The 15,841-nt window shown below is 35.1% G+C and overlaps 1 protein-coding gene and 1 non-coding gene across 2 annotated transcripts; both read right to left on the minus strand.

Annotated features, from left to right (window-relative positions):
* Positions 1-1,362: 1,362 nt before the first annotated feature.
* LOC139901952 (uncharacterized) lies at positions 1,363-2,676 on the minus strand. The gene has a single exon (XM_071884613.1). The coding sequence runs from the start codon at positions 2,674-2,676 to the stop codon at positions 1,363-1,365; it is 1,314 nt and encodes a 437-aa protein (XP_071740714.1).
* A 3,886-nt stretch (positions 2,677-6,562) lies between these two features.
* Positions 6,563-6,636, minus strand: TRNAN-GUU (transfer RNA asparagine (anticodon GUU)). The gene has a single exon. It is a non-coding gene; the product is annotated as a tRNA-Asn (tRNA).
* Positions 6,637-15,841: the final 9,205 nt, after the last annotated feature.

Raw genomic sequence — 15,841 nt, forward strand, 5'->3', positions numbered from 1 at the left:
TAATTAAGAATAGTATCACCCCAAGGCAATAGTAGAAGTAAACAGATTTTTCTGGTGGAAGATTGAAAAGAAGGATGACAGGAATGATAATTAGAAAAATATCAAGGATTAGCACGAGATTAGGCATTTTCACAATCTTTAGAATGTATGAACTAGGAAAGAAAGTATAGGAATGATGAAAATAATGGAAGGGAAGAAGTTCATTTATAGTGGAAATACCAGACAAAGCAATCGAGACAGATAATCGCATTTAATTAAAGAGATCTTAATTTTCATAAATCCCGAAGAATCAGATCTTATCGATTTCCAAGATTTTCTTTAAATTCCTTAGATTCCGGAAATTAACCGTGACTACGTCGCCGGTTAAGACGAATTGATATTTACTCATTTCATTCTTTTATGAAAGCTTCACTCGTACTCTCCGAGTAATCGAATTATCTTATCCATATTACCCAATAGTAAAAAAAAATCTATTTATCAGCTCATATGTGTCATGAAAACATACTTATTGTCATCCATGACTACCCCGCTCAAATTTCGGGACGAAATTTCTTTAACGGATAGGTACTGTGACGACCCAGAAATTTCCGACCAAATTTAAACTTAAACTTTATATGTTTACGACACGATAAGCAAAGTCTGTAATGTTGAGTAACAAAGTTTGTAACCTATATTCATAAATTCATTTAACCTCAGACTATTCCCGACGATTCACGAACATCTGTTTGTAAATAAATATGTGTGTGTGTATATATATATATATATATATATATATATATATATATATATATATATATATATATATGTTAGTATATATTCTAATTTGAAATGAAAGAAAACAATTTAATCATTTGAATTGAATATGTAAAGTAATATATAGAATAATAAGGTTGTGATTAAAATAAATCTATATGAATGATTTTTGTCTCTATGCATGGGACGTATATTTATGAGAAATGAAAAATGAAAATCTTGTGGTCTATTAAAATGATGGAAATGATTATTTATGTTAAACTAATGAACTCACCAACCTTTTGGTTGACACTTTAAAGCATGTTTATTCTCAGGTATGAAAGAAATCTTCCGCTGTGCATTTGCTCATTTTAGGGATACTACTTGGAGTCATTCATGACATATTTCAAAAGACGTTGCATTCGAGTCGTTGAGTTCATCAAGATTATTGCTAAGTCAATTATAGTTAGATATATTAGGAAATGGTATGCATGCCGTCAACTTTCGATGTAATGAAAGTTTGTCTTTTAAAAACAAATGCAATGTTTGTAAAATGTATCATATAGAGGTCAAGTACCTCGCGATGTAACCAAATGTAATGTATTCGTCTAGGTGGATTAGGACGGGTCACTATAGTGACTCTAGTGAAGGTCTCGTATTAGTATCAATGGATTTAGGTAGTGACTCATATTTATGAGTCCATGGTGGCAACCTAGCATCCATTGTACTTGCTACTGCTAATTCTACTGCCTTGACCTCTTCACACTCAACATCCTCTTCATCACCTAAGCAAAATATTTCTACTGGGTCGTTGATTATTAGGTGAGAAGTATGTTTTTCCACTAATTCATCAATCACATCTATCCAATAGCATTCATGGACATCCGATGTATGAAGAGAATTAAAGATATTAATCCTCATCTTGCGATTACTGAAAGATATGTCCATAGCTCCCGTTCGACAATTAATGTGAGCATTAATGGTGGCCAAAAATGGGCGTCCCAAGATTATAGTGGGTTGGGCATCTCTATTCCTAGGTTCAATATCCATAACAACAAAATCAACTGGGTAATAGAAATCCTCCACTTTTACTATCACATCTTCTAATATCCCCCTAGGCGTTTTGATTGACTGGTCCGCTAGTTGGATAATTATGTCGGTTCTTTTCATTAAACCCAATTCAAATCGGTCAACTAGACAAAAAGGTAAAATATTTATGCAAGCTCCTAGGTCCAATAACGCCTTTTTCACATTCACGTTTTCTACAGTCACAGCTATCAATGGGGTCCCTGGGTCCTTAAACTTAGGTGGAAGTGTACCCGAAACAACCGCACTTAGGTGCTCGGTTAGCTCCACCTTTTTGGGTAAAGTCGCCCTTTGCTTCCTCTTTTGAGTGCAAAGGTCCTTTAAAAATTTAGCATAAGACGGGACTTGCCTAATAGCATCGAGGAGGGGTAAATTTATCTTAACCTGTTTAAACATTTCCCACATGTCCTTTGGTTGTGGTCCCTTTTTCCCATAAGGGAATTGGTTTGGGGACTCTAAGGCCTTGGGAAATGGGACGGATTTTGATTCCGTCTCCGGTTTCCCGGTCTCATTAACAATTGGGTCCTTATTTTTCACCTCTTTTCCCTGGTCATCAACTTCACTTACCTCTTCCACATCAAGAACCATAGGAGACTTACTTGACTCTGGTTGCACTACCTCTTTTTCACCAACCTTATTGTCATACTTCTTTCCGCTTCTCAAGGTACCTACCATGTTAATGCTATGCCCTTTTCCTTGATCCTTATGATTTGGATTTAGAACTGTGTAGCTTGAAATTGTACCTGGTTCCCTATTTCCCTTACTTTCCGCTACATTACCTATCTCCTTAGCCAATGCACCAATCGACTTATTTTGCACTTCTATCATTTTTCGCATTTCGGAGATGAACGCATCCATCTTAGCATCCGAGCTAGATGGTTGATTAGTTGAAGTACTGTTTTGATTTTGGTTTTGGTTTTGGTTTTGGCCTTGGTTTTGATAATTGTTTTGGTTTTGGTTTCGGTTGTTGGGATAAGGATTTTGATAGTTTCTTTGGTAGTTGCCTTGGTTCTGAAAGTTACCCTGGTTTTGAAAGTTGTTTTATGGTCTAAGTTGGTTCCCTTGGTTAGCATTCAGAGCGTTGTTATTGCTCCAACTGAAATTAGGATGATTTCTCCAACCCGGATTATACGTGTTGGAGTATGAATCAAATCTCCGTCCCTGAACCTCGTTAACTTGTTCTTCCACTATGTGTTGATTTACCTGTGGAATCCCATTTCTACATCCGTATGCAAAGTGAGAAGGATCTCCACAAATCTCACATACTTCCTGAACCTGCGAAATATTACAAGCAAGACCCTGGTTTGGGTTGTTAAATATAAGCATTTTCAAATCATCAAATTCCTGCTCTAAGTTCCTAGATGAACCACCCGAATCGAAAACATGATTCACTCGGGAGGTACTAGGTTGTTTACGATTAACCGAAGTTTGGGTTTTTGAACCCTTGCATAACTGTTCAAAGAACGTCCATTCATCATCATTAGACCGAGTTAAGAATGCCCCACCACTAGCCGCCAAAAGAAACTGCCTGTTTTGGGAATCTAAACTATCATAGAAAACTTTAACCAATTCCCACTTTGGTATCTCATGGTGTGGGCATGCCCTAAGTAACTCCTTCAGACGTTCATACGCTTCATAAAATAATTCACCCGGTAATTGTTTAAAAGATTTTATTTGCGTACGCATGTCTAAAGTTTTACTTATGGGGTAAAATTCCTCTAAAAATCTTTTTTTCATTTCCGCCCAAGTATTAATACTCCGGGCGGGCAAGGAGAGAAACCATCTTTTTGCCTTATCCTTAAGTGAATAAGGAAATAATCGAAGACGTACCTCATCATCAGTGAAACCGTTTACCTGATTAGTAGCACATATCCCATTAAATTCAGTGATGTGTTCATATGGCTCCTCATTAGCCATAGGTTGGCAAGATCGAAATGAGTTGAGGAGAGTTTGGTGGTCAGACTCTGATTAAAAACTTCCTCTTCAGTGTCAGACTCTGATTTAGGAGAGTTTGGTGGAACAATCGGATGTGTCTCTAACTGTGGTTGAGTGGATGCTGAAGTCACTGTCGAACCCTTTAAGATTCTTGTAGCTTTTCGATTAGCTTTTGCAGATTTCTCGATTTCCGGGTCTAAAGGCTTAAGATTTTGATCTCCCGAACTCCGAGTTTGCATACACTAACCTGCACTTCAACAAAAACAAGAACACCGAGCGTAAAACTGACAAAAACAAAAATAAACAAAACACTATTTTTGGATTTTTATTGATTTTATAATTTTTATGGTTTTTTTCTAATCAACACAAAAGCAATAAAATAAGAGCTTGCAAATCAAGCGCACACCTCCCCGGCAGCGGCGCCAAAATTTGATCGATGTCGAAGGGTCGACCAAAAATAGCCTAATTACTCTAACTTAGCTAGGGTAAGCAGGGTTCGTTCCACGGGAAGTAATGGTTAACAAGCAAGCAATTTCCAGATTGAGTTGTTGGTTTAAATAAAGACTACTTAGATTAATCACTACTTAAAACTTAAACTTAAACTAGCGTGCAGTTGAAAAGATTGAAATGTAAACAATGAGAGTAAAGCCTTTATCCTTTCGCAATCCCAATTTAACATGCATTCATTCAAACAAGCATTATGTTTATCAATTGTTGATCAAATCTCATAGACAAGACTTCTTGAGTTCAATAATTCTATTATCTTGGGTTTAAACTATGCAATCTAGACAAAGTGTCTTTATCCCTAATCTAATTAACACTAAGTTGGATCAAGAACACGCTGTTAAATCACAATAATTTAACTTGCAATAACAAACATAGAACTTGCATTAATCAAAAATCAACTTGATTCATAACATCATAATCCAAAAGTACTAAACATCACAAATCACATAATCTTGAATGAAATCATACATGATTCAATTGTTCATGGAAAGGATAAAGTTTAGAAAACTAGCCAAGCATGTTGGTGATGATAATCAATGAGTTTCTTGATGATTGCATGATGAACCATACCTTGATCTTGACTTGAATCCTTGAATAATGATGATTAGATGGTGTTTTGAGGTGTTTGGGAATGTTTTCTGCTGCCAAAACTGATGAAAAAAGTGTTGGTTTCGTAACCCTAGAGCTCCCTTTAAATAGGGGTTAGAAAACTTGGCCACAAAGCTAATTTTCGAATTTTCCGGCACCAGGAATTTTGGCCTGGCGTATTTTACGCCACATCTGGCGTATTTTACGCCTGTGTTATTTTTTCTGGGCGTATTTTTACTCCAAAGATGGACTTTTGTTCTGGATTGACCTGAGCTGTGGCGTATTTTACGCCAAAAATGGCGTATTTTACGCCAATACAAATTTCCTAATCACTCTTTAAGCTCTCAAATCTTGTCCATAATCCACTTTAAACCGCTGTTTTGTACCACATTTCGTTCCAAAATCTTTCTTACCTGTAAAACATAAAACCACATCAAAGTATCGCCTTTTTCACTCACACATAGTTAATTTTGCGTATTTAAACATAAATAATCGTGACAAATAAGGAACGATCACCTGCAACCGTACGGATGCGCCCTGCAACCGCACGGATGCACCCAAAATGTCCCGGATACACCCCGTAACCGTACGGATGCATCCTGCAATCGTACGGGAGTTGTTCATCAGTACCAGGTCGCTGTTTTCGTCATTTTTAACCCCAAATCTCCTTTTTGCACTATTTTGACACTACAAAATCACTTAGGAAACATATATAACTCATATACAAACGTTTTCTAACATCAATTTGACATAAACAACACATTCAAATCACTTTTTGATTCAAACCCCACTTTTACCAAAATCTAAACAAAAACTCATTTTGCAAACTGATTTGGCTATGAAAATCTGATTATTTTACCTTGTTAGATTCGTGAAATCACAAGGAATGATTTCCCAACTTCAATTTAACACAAAAACGAGAATTAAAGGTTAGGGTTTTTGAGTATTTGAGAGTATAAGTTCGGTGTTTGATATTTCCAAAAGAGGAAATAAGAAGAAGCCAGGGTTATTTAACTCAACAAGGCTTTCTTCATAGTGAAGAATTCTACTCCGTGATACACACGGGTATTTACCAGTTATCTAAAATACGAAACACCTCATTAAGTGGTCCAAACGAGGTCCAAATTAAATAAACACACCTGTTCCGTGACCCTTGTCACAAACTGGTCTCAACTATATAATTAAATAATTATAAACATATAATTATTAAAATAACATATAATAACACCCAAAGGCATTTAGGACAATTACCACTAGGCCCAATGTGAGGTTGTTACACATAGAGGCTAAAGAATTTGTTCACAGAAAGTACCATTTTCGCTTTAAGGGTTTTGAAAGACATAAGAAGCAGGAGGTCAACGATTAGTGTGTTTTCATTGCTGCCGATGCAAGTAGGTATAGTGGAGGAAACATGGAACAAATTTCCGGCGCTTGAACAGTTAGCAAAATAGTAAAAGAGACCGCCTAAGTTTATGTTAAGTTTTTGCATGCTCTATTTTTTATGTTGTTACTTTGTATTAGATATTAAATTAATTAACTTGTATTAACTATGATTGTAAAATTCATATATACACAACAACACAAGGAAGTTTACGATGGTTTGAATAGACATCAATCGTTTGATATGTATCACATGCTTTTATCACATGCTTTTATATACATCAGCTTTAGGTAACAAAAAAAACAGCCATAAATAAAATATTAAAACTACATACGCTGAAAGAAGGGTTCAAACCTCCGACCTTGGGGTTAACAGCCACACGCTCTAGCCAGCTGAGCTATTCTAGCTTTGTTGTGTCGAAGTGGTTAGTTTTCCTCATAACACTTTAAAGATTAACATCAGTTTTTTTTTTTTTTTTAACTACACTTGTTTCTTGCTAATCGTATTAAAAACCCTAAATGGACTGCTAGTCTTTCATAAATTATAGGCTCAGATTTTAAATGAAAAAATACTCCCCCGTCTCGAAAAAAGTCCACATTATCATTTATATTGGTGGGGAAAATATTTATTCTTTACTTAAAATAATAATAAAAATCCATTAAAGTTCTAATTATGTATTTTTAATAAATGAAAAATAAAGGTTACATAAGAATTAATTAATAAAAACAACTACATGACTTAATTATAGTAATTAGTAATTAGTAATAGTTTATTAAATGAATGGTAAAATAAACATTTCACTTACATATCATAAATTAGGAAAAAAAAATGTTACAAGACATTTTTTAGTAGACGGAAAGAGTAATAATTGTTACTGTTGTGATTTAGCGCACTTTCAAGACCCGAGAAATTAATAGAATAATTAAGTAATAAATAAAGACACAAGATTTTACGTGGTTCGGCTTGAGGCCTAGTCCACGGGCGGAAGCAGGGAAGGATTTTATTAGCAAATATGACAAACTCGAGGTTACAGTGTATCACTCAATCTAGGATCTAAAATACTAACAACGTATTTAGACCGCTCACTAGATTATAACACTTCTCTCTTAATTCACTCGTATAGAATTTTGATTAACAATTCTATACCTCATTCTTTTCTCTATACTACTTTTACAAGAGTTAATTAAACTCTTTCAAGTATGGGATGATCAAAATGAAATCCATGCACTTCCTTTTATAGTTGAACTTGTATGTTAGGAATAAGACTTCAAATTGCATACTCCTTCCATTTGTCATTTGTTTAAAACAAGTTGTAAACAAGTTGTCAACAAGTTGTAAGTTCTAGTGCATTCCCTTTCTTTGACTTCTAATACCAACATGTATACAATTTGAATTTGACATCTCAAATACAACTCATAACATAGTTGGCATTCTAGAGTTTACTAGATAATAGTTGTCATGCATGTATGTAGTCTTCATTCTAGTGTGAAACCAAGTTGGAATTGAGTCAACAAAACCATTGTGGGCTTGACCAAAGCACCATCCAACAAATCTCCACCTTGACGAACATTCCACGCCTTTGCTATCCTCTCTCAATATCCGCTTCCTTCCAGCCCCTGAGGGCTCATCACTTTTGAATACCGCGAATGCCAACCAAGTCCAAGCAATGTTTGAATTTGATTGTAGTAACTACCTTCTTCAACATATCTGCTGGATTATCTGATGTACTAATCTTTCTCACAATTATAACCCCTTTAGATATTTCTTCGCGAATAAAGTGATACCTTATGTCTATGTGCTTGGTTCTTTCATGATACATTTGATTTTTAGTCAAATGTATCGCACTCTGATTATCACAATGCACAATAGTCTGATCTTGTCGTATACCAAGATCACTAACCAAACCCCTCAGCCACTTTGCTTCTTTCACACCCTCTGTCATAGCCATGTATTCTGCTTCAGTTGTGGACAAAGCAACAGTCGATTGTAATGTTGCTTTCCAACTAACAGCACATCTTCCGAGAGTAAAAACATACCCAGTCTGAGACCTTCTCCGATCCAAATCACCAGCATAGTCTGAATCAACGTATCCGGTAACATTAGTATTACCACCGCTATTAAATACTAAGCCAATATCGGTTATCCCTTTAAGGTACCGAAGAATCCATTGCACCGCTTGCCAATGAGCTTTTCCTGGACGATCCATATATCTACTCATCACGCTTACCTCCTGTGCAATATCCGGTCTAGTACATACCATAGCATACATGATGCTACCCACAGCACTAGCATATGGAACATGTGACATATGCTCCACCTCCTCCTCAGTTTCCGGTGACAACGCCGATGAAAGTTTGAAATGTGCAGTAAGTGGAGCACTAACCGGTTTGGAGTTATCCATCCTAAAATGCTGAGGAACCTTCTCAATATATTTCTTTTGTGACAAATACAATTTTCCTTCACGTTTATCTCTGATAATCTCCATTCCCAATATCTTCTTAGCTGCATCCAAATCTTTCATCTCAAACTCAGTTTTGAGTTGAGATTTTAACTGATCGATCTCTGACATGTTTTTCAAAGCAATCAACATATCATCCACATATAATAGCAAATAAATATACGAGCCATCAGGAAGCTTCTTGTGATATACACAACTATCATAATTACTCCGTGAGTAACATTTACTAGTCATGAATACATTAAACCTCTTATACCATTGTCGAGGTGATTGCTTCAAGCCATATAATGACTTTTTCAACAAACATGCATAATCTTCCTTTCCTTGGACAACAAATCCTTCTGGCTGGCGCATAAAGATCCGTTCCTCCAACTCACCATGTAAGAATGCCGTCTTGACATCTAATTGCTACAACTCCATATCAAGTAAAGCAACCATGGCAAGTAACACGCGGATAGAGGTATGCTTTACGATCGGTGAGAAAACTTCATTAAAGTCAACTCCCTCTCTCTGAGTAAAGCCTTTTGCTACAAGGCGTGCTTTGAACCTTTCATCTTCTACACCCGAAAATTTGTCCTTCTTTTTGAAGATCCATTTGCATCCAACAATCTTCTGACCTTTTGGTGGTTTCACCAGCTCCCATGTATGATTCTTATAAAGAGACTCCATCTCTTCATTCATAGCTACAGACCACTTTGCAGATTCTGGACAACCAATAGCTTCACGATATGTAGCAGGTTCTTGGACCTCTATATCTTCTGCCATGCTCAGAGCATAAGCTACTAAATCTTCATGCCCAAACCGTTGTGGTGGTCTTATAGCTCGTCGTTCTCTATCTCTTGCTAGATTATAATTCTGTAGATCATGTTGCTCATCTGAATGATCTTTTGGTGTCATATGATCAACACCAAAGTCATGTACATCTTCTACAATGGGCTCGACAGGAGTATCTTGTACTAATTCTTGTGGAACATCTATTTCTTGCTCCACCTGCTCCTTAACTTCACGATCTATTCCATCAACTTCTTGTTCTTTCTCTGTCTTTTTCAACATAGCAGACTCGTCAAATGTCACATCCCTGCTGATAAGAAATCGGGATGATTTACCATCAGGGCACCACAATCTATAACCCTTCACCCCATCTGCATACCCTAGAAATATGCATCTTTTGGACCTTGGCTCAAGTTTACCATCTTTCACATGAGCATAAGCAGGACAACCAAATATCTTCAAATTACTGTAACTTGCAGGGGAACCTGACCATTTCTCCAAAGGAGTTTGACAATCAATTACTGTTGATGGAGACCGATTTACCAAATAACAAGCTGTGTTGACAGCTTCAGCCCAAAATATATTTGGTAATTTTGCATTTGAGAGCATACACCTCGCTCGCTCAAGGATCGTTCTATTCATTCGTTCTGCAACACCATTCTGTTGTGGTGTAAACCGCACTGTGTGGTGTCTCACAATGCCTTCGTTCTTTCAGAACTCATTGAATTCGCCTTTGCAAAATTCCAGTCCATTGTCAGTTCTCAAGCGCTTGATGAACTTTCCAGTCTGCTTCTCTATCATCATCTTCCATTGCTTGAAATTTTCAAAGACTTCATCCTTACGTTTAAGGATATAAACCCACACTCTTCTCGAATAGTCATCAATAAAGGTTAACATGTATCTCGCACCACCTTTTGAAGGAACAGGAGATGGACCACAAAGATCTGAATGGATATAATCCAAAGTACCTTTTGTCCTATGAACGGATGTGCCAAACTTTATTCAGCTCTGTTTGCCGAATACACAGTGCTCACAGAATTCTAATTTTTTGATATTCTGGCCACACAGCAAACCTCGTTTACTAAGTTCCATCACTCCTCTCTCGCTCATGTGCCCAAGGCGCATGTGCCGTAACTTGGTGGTATCTACATCTTTATCTGATAAAGAAACTCCAGCCGCACCAGTGACCGTGTTACCCTTTAACAAGTAAAGGTCGTTGAACCTTTCACATTTCATCACAACAAGTGCACCTCTAGAGACTTTTAATACTCCACCTCGAGCTCGATACTCGCAACCGATGGATTCCAGAGTACCCAAGGAAATAAGATTCTTCTTCAATTCTGGAACATGCCTGACTTCTGTCAAAGTCCTCACCGTGTCATCATACATCTTGATTTGGATTGTTCCTATGCCAACAACCTTACAAGCTACATCATTTCCCATAAGGACTTTACCACCATTTATTTTTCGATAGGTGGCAAACCAATCCCTAATAGGACACATATGATAAGAACAACCCGAATCAAGAATCCACTCGTCAACTGAGCGGCTATCGGTAACACTAAGAACATTTGCGCCATCAGAATCATTTTCTGCAACCGCGACAACTTTATCGGCTCCCGTTGCATTCCAAATCTCTCTCTTTCCTTTTAAGTCTGGACAGTCTCTACGCATGTGACCTTCCTTGTGACAATTGTAACACTTGATCTTTCTAGATCTTGTTTTTGATCTAGAACGACCCTTGTTGTTACTACTTGATGCTCTATCGTTACGTCTTCCTCTCGCCACCAAACCTTCCGCACTTTCTTCCACATAATCCGCTGAGGATTTCTTCCTTAACTCGCTAGAGTTTAAGGTAGATTTGACATCCTCCATGGAAATAGTTTTTCTACTATATAGTAGAGTTGTAACCAAATGCTCGTACGATTTTGGCAAGGAACATAAGAAAATTAACGATTGATCTTCATCATCAATTTTCACACCAATATTATTCAAGTCCAAAATTATTTTATTAAACTCATCGATGTGATCATTTAGTGAACCTTCTTTCATCCGAAGAGTATACAACCGTTGTTTCATATACAACCGGTTTGTGAGACTCTTAGTCATATATAGAGTTTCTAGCTGTTTCCAAAGTTCAGCCGGTGTGGTTTCTGCCGCAACTTCTCTAAGCACATAATCGGCAAGATTTAGAATAATCATGCCGTGTGCCTTTTCCAGAAGTTCATCCTTCTATTCATCTGTCAACTTTTCGGGTAGAGATTCTCTCCCTTTCAAAGCTAACAAATAACCTTGTTGGCTCAATAGAGCCCGCATCTTCATTCGCCAAAGACCAAAATCGTTCTGGCCATTAAATTTCTCTACGTCGGACCTTATTAACGTCATCTTGTATATTTAATCACAGCTATAGCTCTGATACCAGTTTGTTGTGATTTAGCGCACTTTCAAGACCCGAGAAATTAATAGAACAATTAAGCAATAAATAAAGACACAAGATTTTAAATGGTTCGGCTTGAGGCCTAGTCCACGGGCGGAAGCAGGGAAGGATTTTATTAGCAAATATGACAAACTCGAGGTTACAGTGTATCACTCAATCTAGGATCTAAAATACTAGCAACGTATTTAGACCGCTCACTAGATTATAACACTTCCCTCTTAACTCACTCGTATAGAATTTTGATTAACAATTCTATACCTCATTCTTTTCTCTATACTACTTTTACAAGAGTTAATTAAACTCTTTCAAGTATGGGATGATCAAAATGAAATCCATGCACTTCCTTTTATAGTTGAACTTGTATGTTAGGAATAAGACTTCAAATTGCATACTCCTTCCATTTGTCATTTGTTTAAAACAAGTTGTAAACAAGTTGTAAGTTCTAGTGCATCCTCTTTCTTTGACTTCTAATACCAATATGTATACAATTTGAATTTGACATCTCAAATACAACTCATAACATAGTTGGCATTCAAGAGTTTACTAGATAATAGTTGTCATGCATGTATGTAGTCTTCATTCTAGTGTGAAACCAAGTTAGAATTGAGTCAACAAAACTATTGTGGGCTTGACCAAAGCACCATCCAACAGTTACAAGTATTCTTTAAGCATAATTTATTTTCTTCCAAAAGTTAGGTAAATGTATAAATTAAAAATAAAATGAGTCAGAAGCTACCAAATACAATGTTTAAGTTGTAAAATTGTATATATTACCATTATATGAAAAAATTATTTTTCCCCCACCATTTCACTCATAATATCCATGAAGTATTCTAGGATTTTGACATGTGTCATCAACAAATTCTTCTCCAAATCATGATTATTAATTTTTTCATGCGTCATTTTGGTATTGAGTAGAATGATTTGTAGGTTGAAATAGTATAAATCATTACTCCCACTATATTAATTAATATTTACGAATTAAATGAAGATCGTTGTTTGGAAAACTTAAGTTTTTATGTTCATGACGTTTGTGATCTAATGAAATGAATGAGATTAAGTGTCGTAACGACTTTTTATATCTTGAAATTAGACAATATTAGCATGTTTTTGGAAGAACAACCGTTCATTTTAGACTATATCTTACAACTTTTTGCTCCCGACACTACAAATTTTTGATCCGCTAAGAAGACAAGCGTTAAGATATTTCTATTTCTACTATATACTAAAAAGCACGTAGCTTTTAGTCGTTTTAATCTTCCTTTCATGTCGTTTAGAAACCTTTATTTATGGAAAGTGATTTTCACACACTACTTTTTGATCCATCAACACCTAATATACTAATAATATTATACACTTAATTATTATACTTAGAATAATAATATAAGTTCAATTCTCTAGATAAATTTAAGGATATAAATGTGAATTTATGAGACAAAAGTATAGATGTATTAAAAAGTGATATATGAGAATCACCTACCTTTATTTAAAGTTAATTTTTTTCTTTAACTATTTTTTTTATATGATATATATTGGCTTTTGCATTCTATAACTAGATGACTTCCTAGCCCATGTGGTTAAATCAGATGGTTGGCGAATCAACCATCATACTCTATATTACTAGACTAGACTAGACTAGATATGTAAAATATAAAATTATAAATCTTTGACCACGAAGGTTACATGTAAGGATGACATGAATCGGGTGATGCCTTATCTATATCCATATCTATTTAATTTTTATTAATCCATATTCATATTCATATTCATATCCATATCCATATCCATATCCGTTTAGTTTCAGAACATCCGTCCATATCCATATCCAGTGAATTAAGCGGGTTAATAGATATTCAATGGATATTAAAAAAATATTATAATATTTACTAATATGTTATTAAAACAAAAACGTAATATATCAAAAATAATTATAGCATGAAATAAACAAATTCTATCCATAGTACTCGTTGTCAAAGATATAACAAAATAAGCTAAATTTATTATAAAACATAAGTTATGAAAAATTAAATATGAAATTTGTTAGTTTATTTTGTTAGATATACATGTTTTATTGTAATATACTATAATTTATAATTTATTTAATTATAGAGTTGAAAGTAAAATGTAAATCTAACGGTAAATGAGCTTGTAATAGTCAATATGTAAGCATATATCTACATTTATGTTTTTGTATATGTATTTCGAGTGGTAATGGATATATCCATGGATGAAACTTTTCATTCATGTCCATATCCATATCCATTTAGATTCTTTCATATTGTATCCATATCCATTTAACTTCATCCATATCCATTACGAAGCAGGTGGATCGGGTGAATATTCACCGGATCAGGTGACTATTGACATCCCTAACTTACATGTTTTGTGTGATCTAGTGACTAGGGATTTAATAAAATTTGTCACTTAATGATGACTCATATCTCATAATATCGATATCGATATCATCGTAAAAATAGCAGGCAAAAGAAGATGACAAAATGTGTGTGTGTTCAAGAATTATTTCATGATTTCTTCACGACTTCATATAACTAACGGTGCCGTTACGAAATTCTTTTCTAGTTTATTCCATTAATACACCTACCAGCCCCTTGATGTTTCACTTATTACACTCTCAATCCCTCAAAATTTTAAAACTTAGAAAACATGCCCAACTTTTTTGCCTTTAAAAACTAATCCATTAAAAGAAAAGGCTATCAACGCCAAAAACTTAGAAAATGTGCTGAACTAACGGTGTTTCTTGCAACAAATCATTCCCCGTGGCTTTTTATTTAATTATTAGGGTCGGAGTATTTGAAGGGTGTGTTTGGCGCAAGATCTTATGTGAGCTTATGAGAGCTTATGGGAGCTTGAGCTTATGATTTTAATAAGCTCTAAATAATAAGCTTTGTTTGGTAGACATAAAAAGTAGAGCTTATGAAAATCATAAGCTCTAGAAAAATAAACTACTTCTATGGTGTGTTTGGGTGAAATTAGCTTGTAGCTGGAGCTGGAGCTGGAGCTTATTTTTTAAGCTTGAAGCTGAAACTTATGTTTTATAAGTGTTTGGTAAAGTAGCTGGGGCTTATGTATATAAAATGACATAAAAGGACAAAAAATAAATTATAGATAATGATTTAGGGGTTAATAATGTAATTTTACTTTCATAAGCTTCCTAACTTATTTTTAAAAGCTACTTTAACTAGCTTATTTTTTCAGAGCTTATTTTTTTCATAAGCTCTGAAATATTTGCATACCAAACAAGGCTAGAAGCTGGAGCTTATGAAAAAAATAAGCTTAAGCTCCTAGAAGCTGTGTTACCAAACACACCCCTAGTAGCTTATGAAAAAAAATAGAACTTATGAATTGAAAAATAAGCTTAAATTAGTTTCTCACTACTCTAGAATTCAAAATTCAACTCTCCCAACCTATGTTAAACTTATTAAATCTACTTTAACTTTTGTTAAAACAACATGGCGAAAAACTCCAAAAGAATATGGGGAGTACTAATAGGTTCCAGCACTAGTCTACCTTCAAAATAACTCAAAAAGAATATTACTCATAGAGTCATAGGTTACACCAATAATCCACCTTATAATTTTCCTCACATGTAACCACTGACGATTTCAGAATTAGATTTCAATGAGGTTTTCTTTTTTTTTCAGTCCTAGTTATATTTAAATAGTACTATTTTAGTGATTGAGGAGTACCTTTAAAAACTACAAATTCGAAAAATATATATGTCTGAGTAGTTAAAATTAGTGGTGTTCTATACAATTTAAAGAAAAAACTAAAAGTTTGAAAAATACATGGGATATCGTAGTAAAATTTAGTGGTGTCCTATATAAAGAGTATTTATTACGTAAAAATATTACACTAGTGGTGTGCCGGGACCTCACGAGCTATAACATAAACTCGCTTTTACATGTAATTAATGTACACGAATAAT

Source organism: Rutidosis leptorrhynchoides, chromosome 3, assembly GCF_046630445.1.
Source record: "Rutidosis leptorrhynchoides isolate AG116_Rl617_1_P2 chromosome 3, CSIRO_AGI_Rlap_v1, whole genome shotgun sequence".
NCBI classification, from domain to species: Eukaryota; Viridiplantae; Streptophyta; class Magnoliopsida; order Asterales; family Asteraceae; genus Rutidosis; species Rutidosis leptorrhynchoides.